Here is a 24615-nt window from a genome sequence, read left to right as displayed (position 1 = left end):
AGGATAAATTATGACGAGTTCTGTGAACTTTTAATAAATTAGAATTTTTACACTATTTAATCTATTTTATTTATTTATTTGTTGTATTTCTATACCACCCTCCCCCGAAGGACTCAGGGCGGTGAACAAAAACAGAAATAGAGCACATGAATCAAAGCTAAAATCCATTAAATATTAGTTAATTTTGGCTCTATATAAAATAACCCCATCCCATTAAAACGCAGCATTATTCAAATCAACATAATAGATATTTATTTATAAGGTTTGGATATTTCCTCAATGCATACATAAAAACCTAACTCAAGGAGCAAGATTTTCAGCCTCGCCTTTCCCTGGACCTTTAAAAAACAAATAAAGCACAGATCCTTTTGATGTGGGAAACACCAAACGCACCCCCTGCTCTTTTGAAGCCCAAGCAAAGCTTTATCCGATAGTTCTGCTGCTAGAAGCTAAAATAACCAAACTGAAGCTCCCACACTTTAGTCACTGGAAAAGACACTAATGCAAGGAAATGTTGAAGATAGTGAGAAAAGTGGACACACACACACACACACCCCATACAAGATGGATTCAGTCATCAAGGAAGCCAGAGCCCAGAGCGTTTGCAGTGTCCAAGTATGGCTGTTCGCCAGGCGACGTTGGGCAGCCGACGTTGGGGAGGCCCCATAATGTATGTGAGCAGGCCCTCAGTTCTTGTCTCCCTTCCCAAGGTGTAAAATCAGGCTCTCTGGGGAAGGCCAAGCCTATCAGATGAGAGGGCAGGTCTACTCATGGCCTTTGGCAAAGCCAAACATAGCACAGCTCCCAGAGAGGGGCTAACCCTAACCCCTAATCGTTGTCCCCTCCATTCCCCCTCAGATTCTGAGGTTCCCACTGGGACACCTCTGACTTCATCAGCAAGTGGATGAGGGGTGGGGAATGTAGCAACTCAGGCGTGACACAGAAACTCTGGGATCCAGGATGGGAAACCCGGCTGCTGGCCCCCGGGGATGCCCAACTAGGAAGAAAGGTGGGGTATAAACAAATCAACTCCATCAATGAAATGAAGGGAGGAGAGCTGCCAGCTCCTGCGGGGTGAAATACTAACTGTTGGCACTCCAGATGTTATGGACTACAATTCCCATCACTCCAGATGTTATGGACTACAATTCCCATCAGGTTGTGGCAGATCTGGAGTCCCAAAGGTTCGGCATCACTGTACTAGGGGGTGGGGGAGGGGGTGGACCCTGGAGGGGAGGGCCGTCAGAGGGGCAAGGCACCACACAGTGTTCCTCCTTCAAAGAAACTACTACAGCTCTCTCAGGGGCGGTGTCCATCCCACCCGAAGGGTGGAGGGTCACACCTGTAATGTGGGGAACTCTCCAGGATCGACGTGCAGGTAAGCAGCCCTATACACCGGAGTGGACTTTTCTTATTTTAAAAAGCGCACGCCCCAAAATGATCGACTTGCCTGCCTTCCCACCCCCACCGACCCCCGGCTAAGGACAGGTTTGACAAGAAGCCCCGGGGGGGAGGGGGGATGCACACTGGCCCCGCCCCTCGCGGGCCAGTCGAGTGGGAGGGCCGAGCCGGGCGGCCCTGCACCTCTCCGGTGGGGCTTCGGGTTGACTGACTGACGGGGAGTGCCCGGCCTCTCCCACCCGCCGGGGGCAAGAAGCTGCTGACCCCCCCCCCCGAAGCCCCGGCCCAGCCGCCCAGAGGTGTTCCTCCCATTGGGCAAAGTGGGCAGTTGCCCAGGGCGCCCGCTTGTGGGGGGCGCCAAAAATGCAGGTGGGATTTTTTTTGAATTTTCAGTGTTTTTTCTGTTTTGAAAGCTATGCAGGAGATTACCCGGGATTTAGACTATGGTAGGGAACCTGCGAAACTTTCTCCAGATGTTCAGGAACTACAATTCCCATCAGCCTGGGGGGGGGGGGGTGGGGGGGGGGGGGGGTGGGGGGGGGGGGGGGTGGGGGGGGGGGGGGGTGGGGGGGGGGGGGGGTGGGGGGGGGGGGGGGTGGGGGGGGGGGGGGGTGGGGGGGGGGGGGGGTGGGGGGGGGGGGGGGTGGGGGGGGGGGGGGGTGGGGGGGGGGGGGGGTGGGGGGGGGGGGGGGTGGGGGGGGGGGGGGGTGGGGGGGGGGGGGGGTGGGGGGGGGGGGGGGTGGGGGGGGGGGGGGGTGGGGGGGGGGGGGGGTGGGGGGGGGGGGGGGTGGGGGGGGGGGGGGGTGGGGGGGGGGGGGGGTGGGGGGGGGGGGGGGTGGGGGGGGGGGGGGGTGGGGGGGGGGGGGGGTGGGGGGGGGGGGGGGTGGGGGGGGGGGGGGGTGGGGGGGGGGGGGGGTGGGGGGGGGGGGGGGTGGGGGGGGGGGGGGGTGGGGGGGGGGGGGGGTGGGGGGGGGGGGGGGTGGGGGGGGGGGGGGGTGGGGGGGGGGGGGGGTGGGGGGGGGGGGGGGTGGGGGGGGGGGGGGGTGGGGGGGGGGGGGGGTGGGGGGGGGGGGGGGTGGGGGGGGGGGGGGGTGGGGGGGGGGGGGGGTGGGGGGGGGGGGGGGTGGGGGGGGGGGGGGGTGGGGGGGGGGGGGGGTGGGGGGGGGGGGGGGTGGGGGGGGGGGGGGGTGGGGGGGGGGGGGGGTGGGGGGGGGGGGGGGTGGGGGGGGGGGGGGGTGGGGGGGGGGGGGGGTGGGGGGGGGGGGGGGTGGGGGGGGGGGGGGGTGGGGGGGGGGGGGGGTGGGGGGGGGGGGGGGTGGGGGGGGGGGGGGGTGGGGGGGGGGGGGGGTGGGGGGGGGGGGGGGTGGGGGGGGGGGGGGGTGGGGGGGGGGGGGGGTGGGGGGGGGGGGGGGTGGGGGGGGGGGGGGGTGGGGGGGGGGGGGGGTGGGGGGGGGGGGGGGTGGGGGGGGGGGGGGGTGGGGGGGGGGGGGGGTGGGGGGGGGGGGGGGTGGGGGGGGGGGGGGGTGGGGGGGGGGGGGGGTGGGGGGGGGGGGGGGTGGGGGGGGGGGGGGGTGGGGGGGGGGGGGGGTGGGGGGGGGGGGGGGTGGGGGGGGGGGGGGGTGGGGGGGGGGGGGGGTGGGGGGGGGGGGGGGTGGGGGGGGGGGGGGGTGGGGGGGGGGGGGGGTGGGGGGGGGGGGGGGTGGGGGGGGGGGGGGGTGGGGGGGGGGGGGGGTGGGGGGGGGGGGGGGTGGGGGGGGGGGGGGGTGGGGGGGGGGGGGGGTGGGGGGGGGGGGGGGTGGGGGGGGGGGGGGGTGGGGGGGGGGGGGGGTGGGGGGGGGGGGGGGTGGGGGGGGGGGGGGGTGGGGGGGGGGGGGGGTGGGGGGGGGGGGGGGTGGGGGGGGGGGGGGGTGGGGGGGGGGGGGGGTGGGGGGGGGGGGGGGTGGGGGGGGGGGGGGGTGGGGGGGGGGGGGGGTGGGGGGGGGGGGGGGTGGGGGGGGGGGGGGGTGGGGGGGGGGGGGGGTGGGGGGGGGGGGGGGTGGGGGGGGGGGGGGGTGGGGGGGGGGGGGGGTGGGGGGGGGGGGGGGTGGGGGGGGGGGGGGGTGGGGGGGGGGGGGGGTGGGGGGGGGGGGGGGTGGGGGGGGGGGGGGGTGGGGGGGGGGGGGGGTGGGGGGGGGGGGGGGTGGGGGGGGGGGGGGGTGGGGGGGGGGGGGGGTGGGGGGGGGGGGGGGTGGGGGGGGGGGGGGGTGGGGGGGGGGGGGGGTGGGGGGGGGGGGGGGTGGGGGGGGGGGGGGGTGGGGGGGGGGGGGGGTGGGGGGGGGGGGGGGTGGGGGGGGGGGGGGGTGGGGGGGGGGGGGGGTGGGGGGGGGGGGGGGTGGGGGGGGGGGGGGGTGGGGGGGGGGGGGGGTGGGGGGGGGGGGGGGTGGGGGGGGGGGGGGGTGGGGGGGGGGGGGGGTGGGGGGGGGGGGGGGTGGGGGGGGGGGGGGGTGGGGGGGGGGGGGGGTGGGGGGGGGGGGGGGTGGGGGGGGGGGGGGGTGGGGGGGGGGGGGGGTGGGGGGGGGGGGGGGTGGGGGGGGGGGGGGGTGGGGGGGGGGGGGGGTGGGGGGGGGGGGGGGTGGGGGGGGGGGGGGGTGGGGGGGGGGGGGGGTGGGGGGGGGGGGGGGTGGGGGGGGGGGGGGGTGGGGGGGGGGGGGGGTGGGGGGGGGGGGGGGTGGGGGGGGGGGGGGGTGGGGGGGGGGGGGGGTGGGGGGGGGGGGGGGTGGGGGGGGGGGGGGGTGGGGGGGGGGGGGGGTGGGGGGGGGGGGGGGTGGGGGGGGGGGGGGGTGGGGGGGGGGGGGGGTGGGGGGGGGGGGGGGTGGGGGGGGGGGGGGGTGGGGGGGGGGGGGGGTGGGGGGGGGGGGGGGTGGGGGGGGGGGGGGGTGGGGGGGGGGGGGGGTGGGGGGGGGGGGGGGTGGGGGGGGGGGGGGGTGGGGGGGGGGGGGGGTGGGGGGGGGGGGGGGTGGGGGGGGGGGGGGGTGGGGGGGGGGGGGGGTGGGGGGGGGGGGGGGTGGGGGGGGGGGGGGGTGGGGGGGGGGGGGGGTGGGGGGGGGGGGGGGTGGGGGGGGGGGGGGGTGGGGGGGGGGGGGGGTGGGGGGGGGGGGGGGTGGGGGGGGGGGGGGGTGGGGGGGGGGGGGGGTGGGGGGGGGGGGGGGTGGGGGGGGGGGGGGGTGGGGGGGGGGGGGGGTGGGGGGGGGGGGGGGTGGGGGGGGGGGGGGGTGGGGGGGGGGGGGGGTGGGGGGGGGGGGGGGTGGGGGGGGGGGGGGGTGGGGGGGGGGGGGGGTGGGGGGGGGGGGGGGTGGGGGGGGGGGGGGGTGGGGGGGGGGGGGGGTGGGGGGGGGGGGGGGTGGGGGGGGGGGGGGGTGGGGGGGGGGGGGGGTGGGGGGGGGGGGGGGTGGGGGGGGGGGGGGGTGGGGGGGGGGGGGGGTGGGGGGGGGGGGGGGTGGGGGGGGGGGGGGGTGGGGGGGGGGGGGGGTGGGGGGGGGGGGGGGTGGGGGGGGGGGGGGGTGGGGGGGGGGGGGGGTGGGGGGGGGGGGGGGTGGGGGGGGGGGGGGGTGGGGGGGGGGGGGGGTGGGGGGGGGGGGGGGTGGGGGGGGGGGGGGGTGGGGGGGGGGGGGGGTGGGGGGGGGGGGGGGTGGGGGGGGGGGGGGGTGGGGGGGGGGGGGGGTGGGGGGGGGGGGGGGTGGGGGGGGGGGGGGGTGGGGGGGGGGGGGGGTGGGGGGGGGGGGGGGTGGGGGGGGGGGGGGGTGGGGGGGGGGGGGGGTGGGGGGGGGGGGGGGTGGGGGGGGGGGGGGGTGGGGGGGGGGGGGGGTGGGGGGGGGGGGGGGTGGGGGGGGGGGGGGGTGGGGGGGGGGGGGGGTGGGGGGGGGGGGGGGTGGGGGGGGGGGGGGGTGGGGGGGGGGGGGGGTGGGGGGGGGGGGGGGTGGGGGGGGGGGGGGGTGGGGGGGGGGGGGGGTGGGGGGGGGGGGGGGTGGGGGGGGGGGGGGGTGGGGGGGGGGGGGGGTGGGGGGGGGGGGGGGTGGGGGGGGGGGGGGGTGGGGGGGGGGGGGGGTGGGGGGGGGGGGGGGTGGGGGGGGGGGGGGGTGGGGGGGGGGGGGGGTGGGGGGGGGGGGGGGTGGGGGGGGGGGGGGGTGGGGGGGGGGGGGGGTGGGGGGGGGGGGGGGTGGGGGGGGGGGGGGGTGGGGGGGGGGGGGGGTGGGGGGGGGGGGGGGTGGGGGGGGGGGGGGGTGGGGGGGGGGGGGGGTGGGGGGGGGGGGGGGTGGGGGGGGGGGGGGGTGGGGGGGGGGGGGGGTGGGGGGGGGGGGGGGTGGGGGGGGGGGGGGGTGGGGGGGGGGGGGGGTGGGGGGGGGGGGGGGTGGGGGGGGGGGGGGGTGGGGGGGGGGGGGGGTGGGGGGGGGGGGGGGTGGGGGGGGGGGGGGGTGGGGGGGGGGGGGGGTGGGGGGGGGGGGGGGTGGGGGGGGGGGGGGGTGGGGGGGGGGGGGGGTGGGGGGGGGGGGGGGTGGGGGGGGGGGGGGGTGGGGGGGGGGGGGGGTGGGGGGGGGGGGGGGTGGGGGGGGGGGGGGGTGGGGGGGGGGGGGGGTGGGGGGGGGGGGGGGTGGGGGGGGGGGGGGGTGGGGGGGGGGGGGGGTGGGGGGGGGGGGGGGTGGGGGGGGGGGGGGGTGGGGGGGGGGGGGGGTGGGGGGGGGGGGGGGTGGGGGGGGGGGGGGGTGGGGGGGGGGGGGGGTGGGGGGGGGGGGGGGTGGGGGGGGGGGGGGGTGGGGGGGGGGGGGGGTGGGGGGGGGGGGGGGTGGGGGGGGGGGGGGGTGGGGGGGGGGGGGGGTGGGGGGGGGGGGGGGTGGGGGGGGGGGGGGGTGGGGGGGGGGGGGGGTGGGGGGGGGGGGGGGTGGGGGGGGGGGGGGGTGGGGGGGGGGGGGGGTGGGGGGGGGGGGGGGTGGGGGGGGGGGGGGGTGGGGGGGGGGGGGGGTGGGGGGGGGGGGGGGTGGGGGGGGGGGGGGGTGGGGGGGGGGGGGGGTGGGGGGGGGGGGGGGTGGGGGGGGGGGGGGGTGGGGGGGGGGGGGGGTGGGGGGGGGGGGGGGTGGGGGGGGGGGGGGGTGGGGGGGGGGGGGGGTGGGGGGGGGGGGGGGTGGGGGGGGGGGGGGGTGGGGGGGGGGGGGGGTGGGGGGGGGGGGGGGTGGGGGGGGGGGGGGGTGGGGGGGGGGGGGGGTGGGGGGGGGGGGGGGTGGGGGGGGGGGGGGGTGGGGGGGGGGGGGGGTGGGGGGGGGGGGGGGTGGGGGGGGGGGGGGGTGGGGGGGGGGGGGGGTGGGGGGGGGGGGGGGTGGGGGGGGGGGGGGGTGGGGGGGGGGGGGGGTGGGGGGGGGGGGGGGTGGGGGGGGGGGGGGGTGGGGGGGGGGGGGGGTGGGGGGGGGGGGGGGTGGGGGGGGGGGGGGGTGGGGGGGGGGGGGGGTGGGGGGGGGGGGGGGTGGGGGGGGGGGGGGGTGGGGGGGGGGGGGGGTGGGGGGGGGGGGGGGTGGGGGGGGGGGGGGGTGGGGGGGGGGGGGGGTGGGGGGGGGGGGGGGTGGGGGGGGGGGGGGGTGGGGGGGGGGGGGGGTGGGGGGGGGGGGGGGTGGGGGGGGGGGGGGGTGGGGGGGGGGGGGGGTGGGGGGGGGGGGGGGTGGGGGGGGGGGGGGGTGGGGGGGGGGGGGGGTGGGGGGGGGGGGGGGTGGGGGGGGGGGGGGGTGGGGGGGGGGGGGGGTGGGGGGGGGGGGGGGTGGGGGGGGGGGGGGGTGGGGGGGGGGGGGGGTGGGGGGGGGGGGGGGTGGGGGGGGGGGGGGGTGGGGGGGGGGGGGGGTGGGGGGGGGGGGGGGTGGGGGGGGGGGGGGGTGGGGGGGGGGGGGGGTGGGGGGGGGGGGGGGTGGGGGGGGGGGGGGGTGGGGGGGGGGGGGGGTGGGGGGGGGGGGGGGTGGGGGGGGGGGGGGGTGGGGGGGGGGGGGGGTGGGGGGGGGGGGGGGTGGGGGGGGGGGGGGGTGGGGGGGGGGGGGGGTGGGGGGGGGGGGGGGTGGGGGGGGGGGGGGGTGGGGGGGGGGGGGGGTGGGGGGGGGGGGGGGTGGGGGGGGGGGGGGGTGGGGGGGGGGGGGGGTGGGGGGGGGGGGGGGTGGGGGGGGGGGGGGGTGGGGGGGGGGGGGGGTGGGGGGGGGGGGGGGTGGGGGGGGGGGGGGGTGGGGGGGGGGGGGGGTGGGGGGGGGGGGGGGTGGGGGGGGGGGGGGGTGGGGGGGGGGGGGGGTGGGGGGGGGGGGGGGTGGGGGGGGGGGGGGGTGGGGGGGGGGGGGGGTGGGGGGGGGGGGGGGTGGGGGGGGGGGGGGGTGGGGGGGGGGGGGGGTGGGGGGGGGGGGGGGTGGGGGGGGGGGGGGGTGGGGGGGGGGGGGGGTGGGGGGGGGGGGGGGTGGGGGGGGGGGGGGGTGGGGGGGGGGGGGGGTGGGGGGGGGGGGGGGTGGGGGGGGGGGGGGGTGGGGGGGGGGGGGGGTGGGGGGGGGGGGGGGTGGGGGGGGGGGGGGGTGGGGGGGGGGGGGGGTGGGGGGGGGGGGGGGTGGGGGGGGGGGGGGGTGGGGGGGGGGGGGGGTGGGGGGGGGGGGGGGTGGGGGGGGGGGGGGGTGGGGGGGGGGGGGGGTGGGGGGGGGGGGGGGTGGGGGGGGGGGGGGGTGGGGGGGGGGGGGGGTGGGGGGGGGGGGGGGTGGGGGGGGGGGGGGGTGGGGGGGGGGGGGGGTGGGGGGGGGGGGGGGTGGGGGGGGGGGGGGGTGGGGGGGGGGGGGGGTGGGGGGGGGGGGGGGTGGGGGGGGGGGGGGGTGGGGGGGGGGGGGGGTGGGGGGGGGGGGGGGTGGGGGGGGGGGGGGGTGGGGGGGGGGGGGGGTGGGGGGGGGGGGGGGTGGGGGGGGGGGGGGGTGGGGGGGGGGGGGGGTGGGGGGGGGGGGGGGTGGGGGGGGGGGGGGGTGGGGGGGGGGGGGGGTGGGGGGGGGGGGGGGTGGGGGGGGGGGGGGGTGGGGGGGGGGGGGGGTGGGGGGGGGGGGGGGTGGGGGGGGGGGGGGGTGGGGGGGGGGGGGGGTGGGGGGGGGGGGGGGTGGGGGGGGGGGGGGGTGGGGGGGGGGGGGGGTGGGGGGGGGGGGGGGTGGGGGGGGGGGGGGGTGGGGGGGGGGGGGGGTGGGGGGGGGGGGGGGTGGGGGGGGGGGGGGGTGGGGGGGGGGGGGGGTGGGGGGGGGGGGGGGTGGGGGGGGGGGGGGGTGGGGGGGGGGGGGGGTGGGGGGGGGGGGGGGTGGGGGGGGGGGGGGGTGGGGGGGGGGGGGGGTGGGGGGGGGGGGGGGTGGGGGGGGGGGGGGGTGGGGGGGGGGGGGGGTGGGGGGGGGGGGGGGTGGGGGGGGGGGGGGGTGGGGGGGGGGGGGGGTGGGGGGGGGGGGGGGTGGGGGGGGGGGGGGGTGGGGGGGGGGGGGGGTGGGGGGGGGGGGGGGTGGGGGGGGGGGGGGGTGGGGGGGGGGGGGGGTGGGGGGGGGGGGGGGTGGGGGGGGGGGGGGGTGGGGGGGGGGGGGGGTGGGGGGGGGGGGGGGTGGGGGGGGGGGGGGGTGGGGGGGGGGGGGGGTGGGGGGGGGGGGGGGTGGGGGGGGGGGGGGGTGGGGGGGGGGGGGGGTGGGGGGGGGGGGGGGTGGGGGGGGGGGGGGGTGGGGGGGGGGGGGGGTGGGGGGGGGGGGGGGTGGGGGGGGGGGGGGGTGGGGGGGGGGGGGGGTGGGGGGGGGGGGGGGTGGGGGGGGGGGGGGGTGGGGGGGGGGGGGGGTGGGGGGGGGGGGGGGTGGGGGGGGGGGGGGGTGGGGGGGGGGGGGGGTGGGGGGGGGGGGGGGTGGGGGGGGGGGGGGGTGGGGGGGGGGGGGGGTGGGGGGGGGGGGGGGTGGGGGGGGGGGGGGGTGGGGGGGGGGGGGGGTGGGGGGGGGGGGGGGTGGGGGGGGGGGGGGGTGGGGGGGGGGGGGGGTGGGGGGGGGGGGGGGTGGGGGGGGGGGGGGGTGGGGGGGGGGGGGGGTGGGGGGGGGGGGGGGTGGGGGGGGGGGGGGGTGGGGGGGGGGGGGGGTGGGGGGGGGGGGGGGTGGGGGGGGGGGGGGGTGGGGGGGGGGGGGGGTGGGGGGGGGGGGGGGTGGGGGGGGGGGGGGGTGGGGGGGGGGGGGGGTGGGGGGGGGGGGGGGTGGGGGGGGGGGGGGGTGGGGGGGGGGGGGGGTGGGGGGGGGGGGGGGTGGGGGGGGGGGGGGGTGGGGGGGGGGGGGGGTGGGGGGGGGGGGGGGTGGGGGGGGGGGGGGGTGGGGGGGGGGGGGGGTGGGGGGGGGGGGGGGTGGGGGGGGGGGGGGGTGGGGGGGGGGGGGGGTGGGGGGGGGGGGGGGTGGGGGGGGGGGGGGGTGGGGGGGGGGGGGGGTGGGGGGGGGGGGGGGTGGGGGGGGGGGGGGGTGGGGGGGGGGGGGGGTGGGGGGGGGGGGGGGTGGGGGGGGGGGGGGGTGGGGGGGGGGGGGGGTGGGGGGGGGGGGGGGTGGGGGGGGGGGGGGGTGGGGGGGGGGGGGGGTGGGGGGGGGGGGGGGTGGGGGGGGGGGGGGGTGGGGGGGGGGGGGGGTGGGGGGGGGGGGGGGTGGGGGGGGGGGGGGGTGGGGGGGGGGGGGGGTGGGGGGGGGGGGGGGTGGGGGGGGGGGGGGGTGGGGGGGGGGGGGGGTGGGGGGGGGGGGGGGTGGGGGGGGGGGGGGGTGGGGGGGGGGGGGGGTGGGGGGGGGGGGGGGTGGGGGGGGGGGGGGGTGGGGGGGGGGGGGGGTGGGGGGGGGGGGGGGTGGGGGGGGGGGGGGGTGGGGGGGGGGGGGGGTGGGGGGGGGGGGGGGTGGGGGGGGGGGGGGGTGGGGGGGGGGGGGGGTGGGGGGGGGGGGGGGTGGGGGGGGGGGGGGGTGGGGGGGGGGGGGGGTGGGGGGGGGGGGGGGTGGGGGGGGGGGGGGGTGGGGGGGGGGGGGGGTGGGGGGGGGGGGGGGTGGGGGGGGGGGGGGGTGGGGGGGGGGGGGGGTGGGGGGGGGGGGGGGTGGGGGGGGGGGGGGGTGGGGGGGGGGGGGGGTGGGGGGGGGGGGGGGTGGGGGGGGGGGGGGGTGGGGGGGGGGGGGGGTGGGGGGGGGGGGGGGTGGGGGGGGGGGGGGGTGGGGGGGGGGGGGGGTGGGGGGGGGGGGGGGTGGGGGGGGGGGGGGGTGGGGGGGGGGGGGGGTGGGGGGGGGGGGGGGTGGGGGGGGGGGGGGGTGGGGGGGGGGGGGGGTGGGGGGGGGGGGGGGTGGGGGGGGGGGGGGGTGGGGGGGGGGGGGGGTGGGGGGGGGGGGGGGTGGGGGGGGGGGGGGGTGGGGGGGGGGGGGGGTGGGGGGGGGGGGGGGTGGGGGGGGGGGGGGGTGGGGGGGGGGGGGGGTGGGGGGGGGGGGGGGTGGGGGGGGGGGGGGGTGGGGGGGGGGGGGGGTGGGGGGGGGGGGGGGTGGGGGGGGGGGGGGGTGGGGGGGGGGGGGGGTGGGGGGGGGGGGGGGTGGGGGGGGGGGGGGGTGGGGGGGGGGGGGGGTGGGGGGGGGGGGGGGTGGGGGGGGGGGGGGGTGGGGGGGGGGGGGGGTGGGGGGGGGGGGGGGTGGGGGGGGGGGGGGGTGGGGGGGGGGGGGGGTGGGGGGGGGGGGGGGTGGGGGGGGGGGGGGGTGGGGGGGGGGGGGGGTGGGGGGGGGGGGGGGTGGGGGGGGGGGGGGGTGGGGGGGGGGGGGGGTGGGGGGGGGGGGGGGTGGGGGGGGGGGGGGGTGGGGGGGGGGGGGGGTGGGGGGGGGGGGGGGTGGGGGGGGGGGGGGGTGGGGGGGGGGGGGGGTGGGGGGGGGGGGGGGTGGGGGGGGGGGGGGGTGGGGGGGGGGGGGGGTGGGGGGGGGGGGGGGTGGGGGGGGGGGGGGGTGGGGGGGGGGGGGGGTGGGGGGGGGGGGGGGTGGGGGGGGGGGGGGGTGGGGGGGGGGGGGGGTGGGGGGGGGGGGGGGTGGGGGGGGGGGGGGGTGGGGGGGGGGGGGGGTGGGGGGGGGGGGGGGTGGGGGGGGGGGGGGGTGGGGGGGGGGGGGGGTGGGGGGGGGGGGGGGTGGGGGGGGGGGGGGGTGGGGGGGGGGGGGGGTGGGGGGGGGGGGGGGTGGGGGGGGGGGGGGGTGGGGGGGGGGGGGGGTGGGGGGGGGGGGGGGTGGGGGGGGGGGGGGGTGGGGGGGGGGGGGGGTGGGGGGGGGGGGGGGTGGGGGGGGGGGGGGGTGGGGGGGGGGGGGGGTGGGGGGGGGGGGGGGTGGGGGGGGGGGGGGGTGGGGGGGGGGGGGGGTGGGGGGGGGGGGGGGTGGGGGGGGGGGGGGGTGGGGGGGGGGGGGGGTGGGGGGGGGGGGGGGTGGGGGGGGGGGGGGGTGGGGGGGGGGGGGGGTGGGGGGGGGGGGGGGTGGGGGGGGGGGGGGGTGACCTGCGGCTCTCCAGATGTTCATGGACTACAAATCCCATCAGCCCCATTCTGGCAGGGGCTGACTGGTGAAGTATCCATGAGCACATCTGGGGCTACAGGCATTAGATCTCTGAGTGGGGGGGGGGTTTTGACATTTGGGCAGAGTTTAAAGTTGGCTGCTTTCCTCGTGGGACAGGCGAGGGATCTGTCTTTGCTGTGAAGAGTTTAACTCACCTTGGTAGGATATGATGTGTCCACCGAGCATTGACTTGACCCTGAGTGCCGTCTTTTGTGCTGCAAGATAGTTTGAGGCACAAACTGCCCGAATTTTGGTCTTAAATTGGCAGGAGTTCTGGGGAAACTTGGGGGTGGGTTTTGTTTCTTTTTTATTTTTAAGTAATGCACACATTAGAAAATACAGCCTATCTCAAATTTCGGTCAGAGTAAAGAATCCTACCATATTCCTATAATCCAGTGGTGGCGAACCTATGGCACGGGTGCCAGAGGTGGCACTCAGAACCCTCTCTGTGGGCACGTGCAAACAGAGTGCCCCCCCCCCACACACACACACACATCTAGGCTGGCCTGGGCCCCTGGGCTCGATTATTAGCATTAAAACTAAGACACTGGGGAAGCAGTGTAGGTAACCGTGTTAAGTGCTGTTAAACTCCACTGGTTTTCATGTGAAGAACTAAAGCGCAATCCTTTACCTGAGAGTAAGCTTGGTTGCTGACAATGGGGCTTGCTTCTGAGTAAACCCTCCTAGGGTCGTGATTCACCCGTTGGAAGAGTTACACAGTTGCTTCAAAGCAAAGCCACTGACTACCACCAAGCTTACTCCTAAGTAACGCACGCCTCGGAGCCAACGAAAACCTCAGTATTCTGGTTAAATTGCCGTGTTGGCACTTTGCGATAAATAAGTGGGTTTTGGGTTGCAATTTGGGCACTCGATCTTGAAAAGGTTTGCCATCACTGCTATAATCTGTGCCCATCGTTTATATTTAAGAGAGAGTAAAATAAGAGAGAGAAAGGAAGAGAATAACACCACCTCTTGCAATCAAATATGTGTGTTACTTGACAGTCCTTTGTTCAAGCGTATCTCAAAATGTTCTCTTTTACTCATTAATTGTGTGTTTTATTTCTTGGGGTTTGGGAGGGGCGGGGCTTGCAGTGACAAATGGGGAAAAATGGAAGCTCTCAAGCAGTCAGTGGAGTATTCCAGTCTTCTGAACCTGTTAATCATTTAAAGGCTTTTAAAAGCATGCTAAACTCATCCAGTCTCCTTGCAGTCCTGCAGTACAGGATAGTTTGTTTTTTCCAAGGCTGTTATGATTTCCTAAAAATTAGCCTGAGCAAGGACTTGAGTTCAGATCCAGGCACACCAGCATCTGCCTATGGCAGTGAATAGATTTTCCCTTTAGGGGTGAGCATATGATGGAGCATCAGGGCTCTTATTCAAGGGGAAGAACGTTCCTTGTTTCCCTGTCCGTAGAACCCCCGGCTCCTCGATGACGTGAGCTTCCATCCGTGCATCCGGTTCAAGCGCTGGGAGTCCGAAAGAGTTCTCTCCTTCATCCCCCCAGATGGAAACTTCAGGTTGATTTCCTATCGGGTCAGTTCGCAAAAGTAAGTCTCCAGGGGTCAAGCACCCCCCCCCCCCACATCCTCCTCTCTCACCCCAATCTCTTCCTTCCTGTGTGCAGCAGGTCCTTCCATTCCTTCTGCTTGGAGGTTCTTGGTAACTGAAAAATCGGCCTTTGAAAGGTCAAAACAAAGCAGAACCTCTTCCATGTGCTTAGAATCTGAAGTTGGGGGCTTCTGCCATAAGGGAAGGGTGGGTGTGTTGGTTGTGTGTTTATGCTGGCGGCTGCACTCCTCTATAAAACCTTGGCATCATCCCAAGTCTGTGTTGCGTGGTTGAGACTGAGAGGCTGTTGTCTGAGAACTGACCCTGACTTGAATGGCCAGGCTGGCCAGATCTTGGAAGCCAGATCTTGGTTGGCCCTGGATGGATGGGAGGCCACTGAGAATATCCAGTTTAGCTATGCCAGGGGTCTGCAACCCGTGGCTCTCCAGATGTTCATGCACTACATTTCCCATCAGCCCCTGCCAGCATGGCCAATTGACCGTGCTGGCAGGGGCTGATGGGAATTGTAGTCCATGAACATCTGGAGAGCCGCAGGTTGCAGACTCCTGAGCTATGCCGAGGCAGGCAACGGCAAACCTTGCCCTGACCTGGACTGCCCAGGTTAGCCCAGTCTCATCAGATCTTGATAGCTTAGCAGAGTCAGCCCGAGTTAGTAGTTGGATAGGAAACCGCCCCCCGCGTCCCCCCCCCAACATACCCAAGGAAATCCAGAGCTGCCACACAAGAGGCAGGCAATGGAAAACCACCTCTGAATATCACCCTTGTGAATTCTGTGAGATTGTCATAAGGTGCCTGTGACTTGATGGCACTTTGCACACAGACTGACCCCCCTGCGAGTTGCTCTTTAGAGGTCTTCTTTTCTCCCTCCCAGCTTGGTGGCCATTCCTGTGTACGTGAAGCACTCCATCACTTTCAAAGAGAACTCCTCTTGCGGAAGGTTTGATGTTACGATTGGACCTAAACAGAACATGGGCAAGACGGTGGAAGGAGTGATCATGACGGTCCACATGCCCAAACCGGTGCTCAATATGAGCCTTGCAGCCTCCCAGGGCAGCTACATGTTTGATCCTGTCACGAAGGTGAGTCCTTCTCCGGCCTGACCTTTTCTTCAGGACGTGGTCAGCCAAGCTCCCTTCGAGTCAGAGGGGCTTTCCCCTTGGAGGTGAATGGAGGCCACCCATTTTGGAGGTTGGCAGAGGGGCATTAGGCTACTCAGATGAAGGCTGGATTTGATCAATCCCTGCTTGAACGCAAGTCACTTTGGCTCATTCCGCACATGCAGAATAATGCACTTTCAAACTTCTTTCAGTGCTCTTTAAAGCTGTGCAGATTAGCAAAATCCACTTGCAAACAGTTGTGAAAGTGGTTTGAAAACACATTATTTTGCGTGTGCGGAAGGGGCCTTTGTTTCTCTTGACCAACACAGCACACAAGTCAGGATCATATGAGCTTGTGAAACTGCCTCACACAGAAACAGCATTTGAATTAAGTGCACACAGGACAACCCAATAGAAATGTCACTGAAGAAGGCTCACAGCAGTTGCTGTCTACTTTCAGAGGAAGGCTTTGGTATAAGAATAATACATGTCCAGACCCACAAACAGTACAACAGTACCACAAGGTAATACAACTGATAAAAATAAAACCTAAATAACACTGATAAAAATCCTGTGTAGTGCAAAGCAAAGGTCTCTTTCTCACAATACTAGAACCAGGGGGCATCCATTGAAAATGCTGGGGGGAAGAATTAGGACTAATAAAAGGAAACACTTCTTCACACAACGTGTGATTGGTGTTTGGAATATGCTGCCACAGGAGGTGGTGATGGCCACTCACCTGGATAGCTTTAAAAGGGGCTTGGACAGATTGATGGAGGAGAAGTCGATTTATGGCTACCAATCTTGATCCTCCTTGATCTCAGATTGCAAATGCCTTAGCAGACCAGGTGCTCAGGAGCAGCAGCAGCAGAGGCCATTGCTTTCACCTCCTGCATGTGAGCTCCCAAAGGCACCTGGTGGGCCACTGCGAGTAGCAGAGTGCTGGACTAGATGGACTCTGGTCTGATCCAGCAGGCTAGTTCTTATGTTCTTATACTTACAACAAGACTTCATCTGAAAGTAGGCAGCAGTCACTGCGAGCTGTCTGCAGTGTCATTTCCGTTGGGTTATACTGAGCTAGACCAGATCAGCATTGCTTACTCAGACCGGCCGTGTGCCTCTCCGGGGCTTCAGGTGGAGGTCTGTCGCATCACCGAAGGCCTCGTCGCTTGGAGTTGTTGGAGATTGAACCTGGGGGCTCCTGCTAAGCAGACGCTTTCCCAGTGAGCTGCAGCCCCTCCTATGATCGCAGTGTACGATTTTTAGTCGCTGTCTTTCTTACTTACTTACTTACTTATTTATTTATTCATACTTTAGACTTTTATACCGCCATATCCCCGAAGGGCTCCGGGCGGTGCACAGCATACAATAAAAATACAGTTCTAAGACAATCATAAAACAGCTAAAACCTATAAAAGCACCGGGAGACTAACTATAATACCAATCATTATAAGTTTAGGTGGCGTCCGACGACCCATTTTTAGATCCTCTCCCAAAGGGGGGAACGGCGAGTCCCACTGGATAATACAAGGCCCAGATGTCAGAGCCAAGAAAGGCCGGTCCCTCCAAAGGCATACTAAGTTGTAGACATTGTCCTGGAGAACGTTTTAAGGGCTGGATTTGATACTGAAAAAATGCTGCCAGCTGATTCGAGCAGTAAAGAGTTTATTTAAAAAGCTACGGGCAGCTTCTTCTGGGTGGGGTGTCGATTGGGTGGCTCTGGGGACAAAGAGAAGTGCGACGCTGCTTTATTGCCAGACGGTGATATTTCAGGCATTCCTCTTTGTGGCACCGCTTGGTCCTACAGTTCTTTATCATTCCTTAAAAAAAATGTTTTCCTCTAAATCCACAAAAGAGAGAATGTTCAAACAGCCCACTGTTAAAACTGTCTCCATTGTGCCAGGTTACCAGAATTGGTGCCACTGTCAGATTAAAGAATACATCTTAAAACTTGCTCCAAAATGTCACATTGCCTGTTTCTGTCCTTACCTGTTTTGCTTAGAACAGTGATGGCGAACCTATGGCACGGGTTCCAGAGGTGGCACTCGGAGCCCTCTCTGTGGGCACACACACACAGAGTTCATCATGTGGGGGACCCCAGAAAATCACTCCCACACACACACACATCTAAGCTGGCCTGGGCCACTGAGCACGATGTGCGCGCACCGCGGTGAGCAGGGAGAACTCAGCTAGTGGTCCTGGGGCCTGTGCTCCGGGTGGCTGCTGCCCAAGGGGGGGGGGGGCGCAGAGGAGGCAGAGATGCTAGAGAGGCACAGAGCAGTGTGCGCAGGACTTGCTAGAGGCTAGAGCAGGCTGGCCCCTGCTCAAGCGAGTGGGGTGTAGGAAGAGGGAGCCAACCGGTTTTTTCTAAACTAAAACCTCAGCATTCAGGTTAAATTTCCGGGTTGGCACTTTGCGATAAATCAGTGGGGTTTGGGTTGCAGTTTGGGCACTCGGTCTTAAAAAGGTTCGCCATCACTGGCTTAGAACCATTTCAGTTAAGGAGGCAGGCAAGATTTCTTCCAGTAACTGAGGCCCCTTCTGCACATGCAGAATAATGCACTTTCAATCCACTTTCACAATTGTTTGCAAGTGGATTTTGCTATTCCGCACAATAAAATCCAGCTGCAAAGTGGATTGAAAGTGCATTATTCTGCATGTGCGGAAGGGGGCTAAGAGTCAAAAAGGCCGTTGCTATCCTGTTACAGCAGATTTTTATTTCTTTGTCTGGCTTCTCTAACAGCTAAATGCAGATAGTGTAATAATCTGCATAAAGGATCCTCAGAAATTGTGTGTGAGAATGGCTGATTATAAATGAGGCTCAAGATGGGTTACCCAAATGGCATATCCAGCACATCCAACAAACAACACAACAGGGTTTGGACTGTTGAAATCTGAAAGAGAGCTGAAGCAAAGCATAAGCATTTAAACACAACTTGCTGACTGGTGCACAAATTTCACAGTAAGATCATGTTTACAGCAACACACAGCATATACCAGACACAGTAGTATAGTCCCCAGTCCCTTTATGAAAGGGTCTTTCTCAGTGGTGGGATCCAAAAATTTTAGTAACAGGTTCCCATGGTGGTGGGATTCAAACTGGCGAAGCACCAATGGGGCTGGGCGTGGCACGACGGGGGCGGGGGCGGGCATTCCAAAGGCAGGGCATTCCTGGGCGGGGCTGTGGGTGGGAAACGAATGCACGCAGGCGCAGGCTGCCACGCACGCCGGTGCACCACCTGCTAGACTGCTTCAAGTTCTGCGCGCTACTGCTGAGAGGAGGGGCGTAACTAAGGCAAAAACCAGGTGGCAAAATCACCAATTAGTAACCCCCTCTCGGCACACACAAATAATTAGTAACCTACTCTCGGGAACCTGTGAGAACCTGCTGGATCCCACCTCTGGTCTTTCTCAACCGTTTCATTACAGTACAGCCCCTCCAGCCGCGTAAAAATGCCCTCCTGAATAATTCCATTTTGCACAGTTTGTGGAAAGCCGGGAAAGAGTGCCCTCTTATAACCTCGTTTCTTTGCTTGTCATTTTTGGTGTATTGAGGAAAATGTCCCGAAATGTTAAAACTGCCATGTCCTGGAAGATCCTTTGAACTCCACTTTCTTAAGAATAATTTCTATGGTCTTACAATGAAAATTGTTTGCAATGCAGTCTGGATTTGTTTTTGTTTTTTTTTGGGGGGGAGGAGGGTTATAGGGGATAATGCTCCACCTTCTAGAAATGTGAGTTGCCAAAGTTATCTCAATAAGAGCCGTCCTGAATTGGCTTCATTCAGCAATTCTGCAAACCTGTGAAAATGCGCTCCGTGGGGGACACTGGCGTTAAGTATTCCTTCGAAGTACGGATTTCCTACAGATTCACTCCACCCACACTTCTCAAATATGCATAAAGATACAGAGATCTGATTTCATTCAGATTATTTATCAGTCTCCATTTATTGGATATCGAATACTATTAATGGCATATTTCTGAACACTTTGGATTGGGGAAAATTTTTTATTAATGTTGCTGAAATGGTTTTCCCAAACCAGTTGTCAGGGACACATCTTGGGACTGTGACTTCCGGCTCAATCTCCTCCGCTTCCGACTTGCCTTTCACACCAAACTTTTCACGGGTTTCGGGTTTTGCTGTTTCTGCCCAAAGACCCTCGCACTTCACGGCCATGTGCCCCTTGAGAAATGTGTGACAAGAGTCCACTTCTGCACATGAGCAGATTTGTTTCCCCACTCCTCCACGTGGAGGCTGCTGGTGTAAAAATCAAGATGATCATGTCCCACGCTCAAAGCACGAGGTTTTTCAGCCGTGCTTCGTACATGTCTCACTGGCTAAATCGTCTTCCTCTGATTTTTCACTAGTGAGTTGCGAATGCAAAATTAATGAGCAAGTAGCATTCATTATCATCACTACGTTTCATGAACCCCAGCAGTGGTCCAGGCACAAGCATAGGATGAAAGAGGCATGCTGTCCGATTAGAGAGCCAGTGCTGTGTAGTGATTAAGAGCAGTGGACTCTAATCTGGAGAACTGGGTTTGATTTTTCATTCTTAGCATAGTTTCCTTCCCCTCCCTTCTGATTGCCAAAGTGAGCATCTTTAGGAAAATCACCACAAAATGTTGCGGTTTCAGGTGTTAACGTGGGACGTTGGCAAGATCACCCTTCAGAAGTTGCCCAGCCTTAAAGGGACTGTGAATTTGCAATCCGGAGCCCCCAAACCAGAAGAGAATCCCAGCCTGAACGTTCAGTTCAAGATTCAGCAGCTGGCAATTTCAGGTGAGGCAGGAATCGGACTGGCCAGTGGACTGGCTTTGCGGACTTCCTGGTTCTCTTCCCAGGCCCTGCTGTGTCCCCAAAATGAATGAATCTAGAGTTTTTGTGGCTTCGGGAGGGTTCTCCAGGACAAACAGCTTAGCTTTCTGGAAAAGGGGCACTTTGTGGGTTGGATTTCATGAGGGGCGTGGCCTGAACGAGCGTTATCATTTCATGAAACTTCTGAGTTTATGAGCGCTGAACTAGAATGTCTTCCCCCATCCCCAGTTTGCTTTCTTCCACGTAAGTGGCTGCCAGGTGCTTCTTGGGGAAGAGAACCCCTTTTACTCGCCAGTATTGTTGGAGGGGGGGAAGTCTTCCCCTCCCCTCCATCCCCGCCCTTTAACGATCTGGCTTGGATCCTTCAGGGCTGCACCAAGAGCAGGACGCCCCCTTCTTCCCAAAGGGCTTGCAGCAAGTAGACTGGCCCTTGCCTCATGCCAGCCACATAGGGACGGCATATTGGCATGTTCGGGGTGGACAGCATTATCTCAGACTGCTGATCTTCTCACTTTAATAGGCAACTTATCCCTGAAATCTGTCTCCATCCCTGAAGACTGGAAGATGGCCAATGTCATACCAATCTTTAAGAAAGGGTCTAGGGGGGCAACCCAGGAAATTACGGGCCAGTCAGTTTGACCTCTGTTCCTGGTAAATTAGTAGAATCTATCATTAAAGATAAAATAATAAAACATGTAGAAAAGCAAGACCTGCTGAGGAAGAGTCAGCATGGCTTTTGCAGAGGCAAGTCCTGTCTTACAAACTTACTAGAGTTCTTTGAGGGTGTAAACAGGCATGTGGATAAGGGGGAACCAGTGGACATTGTCCACTTGGATTTCCAAAAGGCTTTTGACAAAGTTCCTCACCAGAGACTATTGAGAAAACTCAGCAATGAAGGAATAAGAGGGGAAGTCCTCCTATGGATTAAAAACTGGTTGAGGAACAGGAAACAAAGGGTGGGTATAAATGGGAAGTTCTCACAATGGAGAGATGTAGGGATTGGTGTCCCCCAAGGATCAGTTTTGGGACCAGTACTCTTTAACCTATTCATAAATGACCTGGAAGTAGGGGTGGGTAGTGTGGTGGCCAAGTTTGCAGATGGTACCAAATTATGTAGGGTGGTGAGAACCGCAAAGGATTGCGAAGAGCTCCAAGCGGACCTTGATAAATTAGGTGAGTGGGCTAAGAAATGGCAAATGCAGTTCAATGTAGCAAAATGCAAAGTGATGCACATAGGGGCAAAAAATCCAAACTTCACATACACGCTACAGGGGTCAGTGCTATCAGTCACAGACTAGGAAAGGGATTTGGGCGTCTTAGTTGATAGTTCCATGGGAATGTCAACTCAATGCATGGCAGCTGTGAAAAAGGCAAACTCTATGCTGGGGATAATTAGGAAAGGAGTTGATAATAAAACTGCAAAAATTGTCATGCCCTTATATAAAGCAGTGGTGCGACCGCACTTGGAGTACTGTGTTCAGTTCTGGTCGCCACATCTCAAAAAGGATATTGAAGAGATAGAAAAAGTGCAGAGAAGGGCAGCGAGGATGATTGAAGGATTAGAGCACCTTCCTTATGAGGAGAGGCTGCAGCGTTTGGGACTCTTTAGTTTGGAGAGGAGACGTCTGAGGGGGGATATGATTGAAGTCTATAAAATTATGCCTGGGATAGAAAATGTTGACAGAGAAATTTTTCTCTCTTTCTCACAATACTAGAACCAGGGGGCATTCATTGAAAATGCTGGGGGGAAGAATTAGGACTAATAAAAGGAAACACTTCTTCATGCAACGTGTGGTTGGTGTTTGGAATATGCTGCCACAGGAGGTGGTGATGGCCACTAACCTGGATAGCTTTAAAAAGGACTTGGACAGATTTATGGAGGAGAAGTCGATTTATGGCTACCAATCTTGATCCTCCTTGATCTGAGATTGCAAATGCCTTAGCAGACCAGGTGCTCGGGAGCAGCAGCAGCAGCAGAAGGCCATTGCTTTCACCTCCTGCATGTGAGATCCCAAAGGCACCTGGTGGGCCACTGCGAGTAGCAGAGTGCTGGACTAGATGGACTCTGGTCTGATCCAGCAGGCTAGTTCTTATGTTCTTATGACTGCGTACATCCTGACAGGGCAGAGGTTTTTTTAATGGATTTCATCTGTAACCCTGCCTTTCTCCAAAGAGTCTTACATTGTTCTTTCCTCCATTTGATCCTCACACCAGTCCTGTGAGGTAGGCTAGGCTGAGTGTATGTGACTGGCCCAGCCTCTGTGGCAGAGTGGGTCTTCAAACCTGGGCATCCCAAATCCTAACGTCCTAACCACTGTGCCACACCACCTGACCATCTGTGCCCCAATTCCTTAATCTCCGGACACCAGGGGGGGTGTCCGGACACCTGAGATGTGTTTTCGGACACCTGGGAGGTTTGTCTGGACACCTGGGAGGTTTCCTGTACAAAGAGCCAGTTCACTGATGTTGCTGCGGTTGGGAGTGCTGGCTTCTGGAATCTTAGCCATCCGAAGGGGTAGCTGACAGTGGAGCAGAGGACTTATCTTCTGCTGCGCGCTACTCCGGGAAAGTAGCACAGGGTCCAGCGGCGCTCCCCACTTGCAAGGGCAGCAACCACGCAGCCACCCCGACGCTGCTGCTCTTGCACCACTTCAGCGCGTCATTCCTGGCGCTGAAGAAACGGCACCTTTTGATGACCCCATGCAGAGCGCAGGGTTGTGGGGAACCCCGAGAGCGCGCCAGGAATGACGTGCGCTGAGGGGGCGCAAGAGCGGCGCGCAGCAGAAGGTGAGTGGGGAAAGCCCCCTTGTCTGTGCGTTGCAGCTCCCAGGACAAACTGGAAAAAATTCTACCAATGTGCCATTCAGAATTCTGCTTGTCTTAGTGCAGAATATTGTGATGCAGAGATACTGGGAAAGCCCTGCCTCTGTTTCAATGGGCTGCCCCTTAGAGGAGGTCAGTTCCTGTTGGCCACACAGGACAGCGCTGTGCACCCCCACATGAAGCCTTGGTTGAACTTATGGACAGAACAATACTATCAGCGTTGCGCAGGGGTTGGTCCAGTGGTGGGATCCAGCCTATTCGCACCCATTCGGTAGAACCGGTAGCTAATTTTTTTGACTAATTCAGAGAATGGTTGTAATCCCACCACCGAGTCCTTTCAGAACCGGTTGTTAAATTATTTGAATTCTACCACTGGGTTGGTGTAAGGAACTTGCAAAGTCTAGGCTAAAAGTAACGTTTTAGTTTTTTATTGATCTAGCAACTTAAGTTAAACACACGCAATGCGGGATCTGGCCTTTTAACGCAAGAGCAGCTGCTTTTACGGGCTCACCTCCCAGTTCCCGCCAATGTTAGATAAGCACCTGCAGTTTTCATCTGAAAACTACATCAAGACAGTTTCACACAGACAGACAAGAAAATTCTATGGCAGATACTAAGAGCACTCCCCAATTCTGGGCTGCGCGCCAACCTTGGCAGACAAGAACTCTCCAAAGTTAGACAACAGCTTTACAGTTGGTCTATATGGCCTGTATGGTCCATTCCAATTCAGTGATTCTACTGACAACGGGGTACTGGATTTCCATGCTTTGAGTGGAGAAAGAACACCTCCCCAATGTCTCCCTCGAAGCCTGCTTCCTGGCCAGTTCCGAAGGGGAGGGGGGGCACGGTGCCTGATAAAAATCCTGCCTTCAATACTGAGAAATGTTTTAATTCTCCATTTCATCCCCCACTCCAGGACTGAAAGTCAACCGCCTTGACATGTACGGAGAGAAGTACAAACCGTTTAAGGGCGTGAAATATATCACAAAAGCGGGGAAATTCCAAGTCCGAACATGAGGCAGAAGATCCCTGCTTTCCTGGCCGAAAATTGAGTGTGGGTTTGATTTGTGGAAGGTTTCTTTTTTTTTTCCAGTGTCAAGGAGCAAATATGATTATGTAGCAATACACTCTTAGATGCCCGTCGAATAAGGTCTCTGATTCAGTCATTCCTGTCCACGCCAGCCCCCTCCAATTAAATGGTAGTTTAGGACGTCTCGGTCTATGGCTTTGAACTAGAGTTGCACGTTCCCTTTCGGTGGATCCTCGGGGCTCACAAAAGCGCCACAGCGCCCACCCAGGACTGTCTGCTGAACCAGCTAGGACTGTACACTGCCAGACGACATACCAAAGCACAAGACAGGTGCAGAACATTGTGGCCAATCCTGCTTTGGACACGACGAAGACGCGAGAGCCTGCAGCCTGCGAGAAGTTGGCCCTCAGTGCACCTTGATGGGCGGAGGAGGCTCCCTGCCCTGTTTACAATATGCTGCCTTTTAAGCCAAAGTGTCGGCCTTATCTGCTTTCCTCTGGTGTGTTCTGCAGACGATGGGAGCAGCGCTCATTTTTTCTGACTACTTGCTTTTTCTTGGCAGGTGCAAAATGTATTGAAGCCTGCTTGGATTTTACAGGTACCCCAACGTTAAAAGTGTCTCTTCTCAGACCCACCATTGTTTGTTTGTGCCATGGATACCTCAAGAGTAACTCACACTGGGCTGCACAGGTCATTGAAAAGGTTGTGGTACTGATTTGTAATGAAATAAAAGGGAACTCTGCTAGAAGCAACGTTCTTGTCTGTTCTTTGAAATGTTTGGGTGGGGATCTGCTGCTCTGCACGTGGCAACCGCTGGAGTTTATGCGTTTTCCTCTTCATAGGGCTCCTCCTGGCTGCAGCATAAACATTTAACTAAGTCACCTTAAACCAGGGGTCTGCAACCTGCGGCTCTCCAGATGTTCATGGACTACAATTCCCACCAGCCCCTGCCTTAAACCAACTGGCTGGTGTGGCTGTGTGGCAGTAGCCTGGTAGGTTTTGCTCCTAACATTTTGGCCATCTACAGCTGGCATCTTCAGAAGTATGTCACGGTGAGATGTGTTTCTCTCCATGGCACAAAGCACACCTTGTTGTGACATGCCTCTAAAGATGCCACCATTGAGGCGGGCAGAACGTTAGGAGCAAAACTTCCCACTGTCAACACAGGCTGGAAAACCCACAACTGCCAGCTGATTCTGGCTGTGAAAGCTTTTGACGTCCCTTGGACTAACGTGTCAAGTCTGGATGCATTTTGTTCTTTATGATTTTCATTTCTGGTGGGTGATCTCGGTCTTCCCTCCTCGCCAACTTAGT

General features: G+C 66.9%; 1 protein-coding gene across 1 annotated transcript; it reads left to right on the top strand.

The window, feature by feature from the left end:
• Positions 1 to 564: 564 nt before the first annotated feature.
• Positions 565 to 24049, top strand: AP3M1 (adaptor related protein complex 3 subunit mu 1). The gene is made up of 5 exons (XM_048504469.1): positions 565 to 615; positions 13377 to 13510; positions 14404 to 14611; positions 19268 to 19412; positions 23188 to 24049. Exons 1-5 carry the CDS (start codon positions 565 to 567, stop codon positions 23286 to 23288), a joined length of 639 nt encoding a protein of 212 aa, XP_048360426.1. The 3' UTR covers positions 23289 to 24049.
• Positions 24050 to 24615: the final 566 nt, after the last annotated feature.

This window comes from Sphaerodactylus townsendi, linkage group LG07 (assembly GCF_021028975.2).
Source record: "Sphaerodactylus townsendi isolate TG3544 linkage group LG07, MPM_Stown_v2.3, whole genome shotgun sequence".
NCBI classification, from domain to species: domain Eukaryota; kingdom Metazoa; phylum Chordata; class Lepidosauria; order Squamata; family Sphaerodactylidae; genus Sphaerodactylus; species Sphaerodactylus townsendi.
Note: the sequence above shows the minus strand (reverse complement) of the source record. Positions and strands in the feature narration are given on the sequence as shown.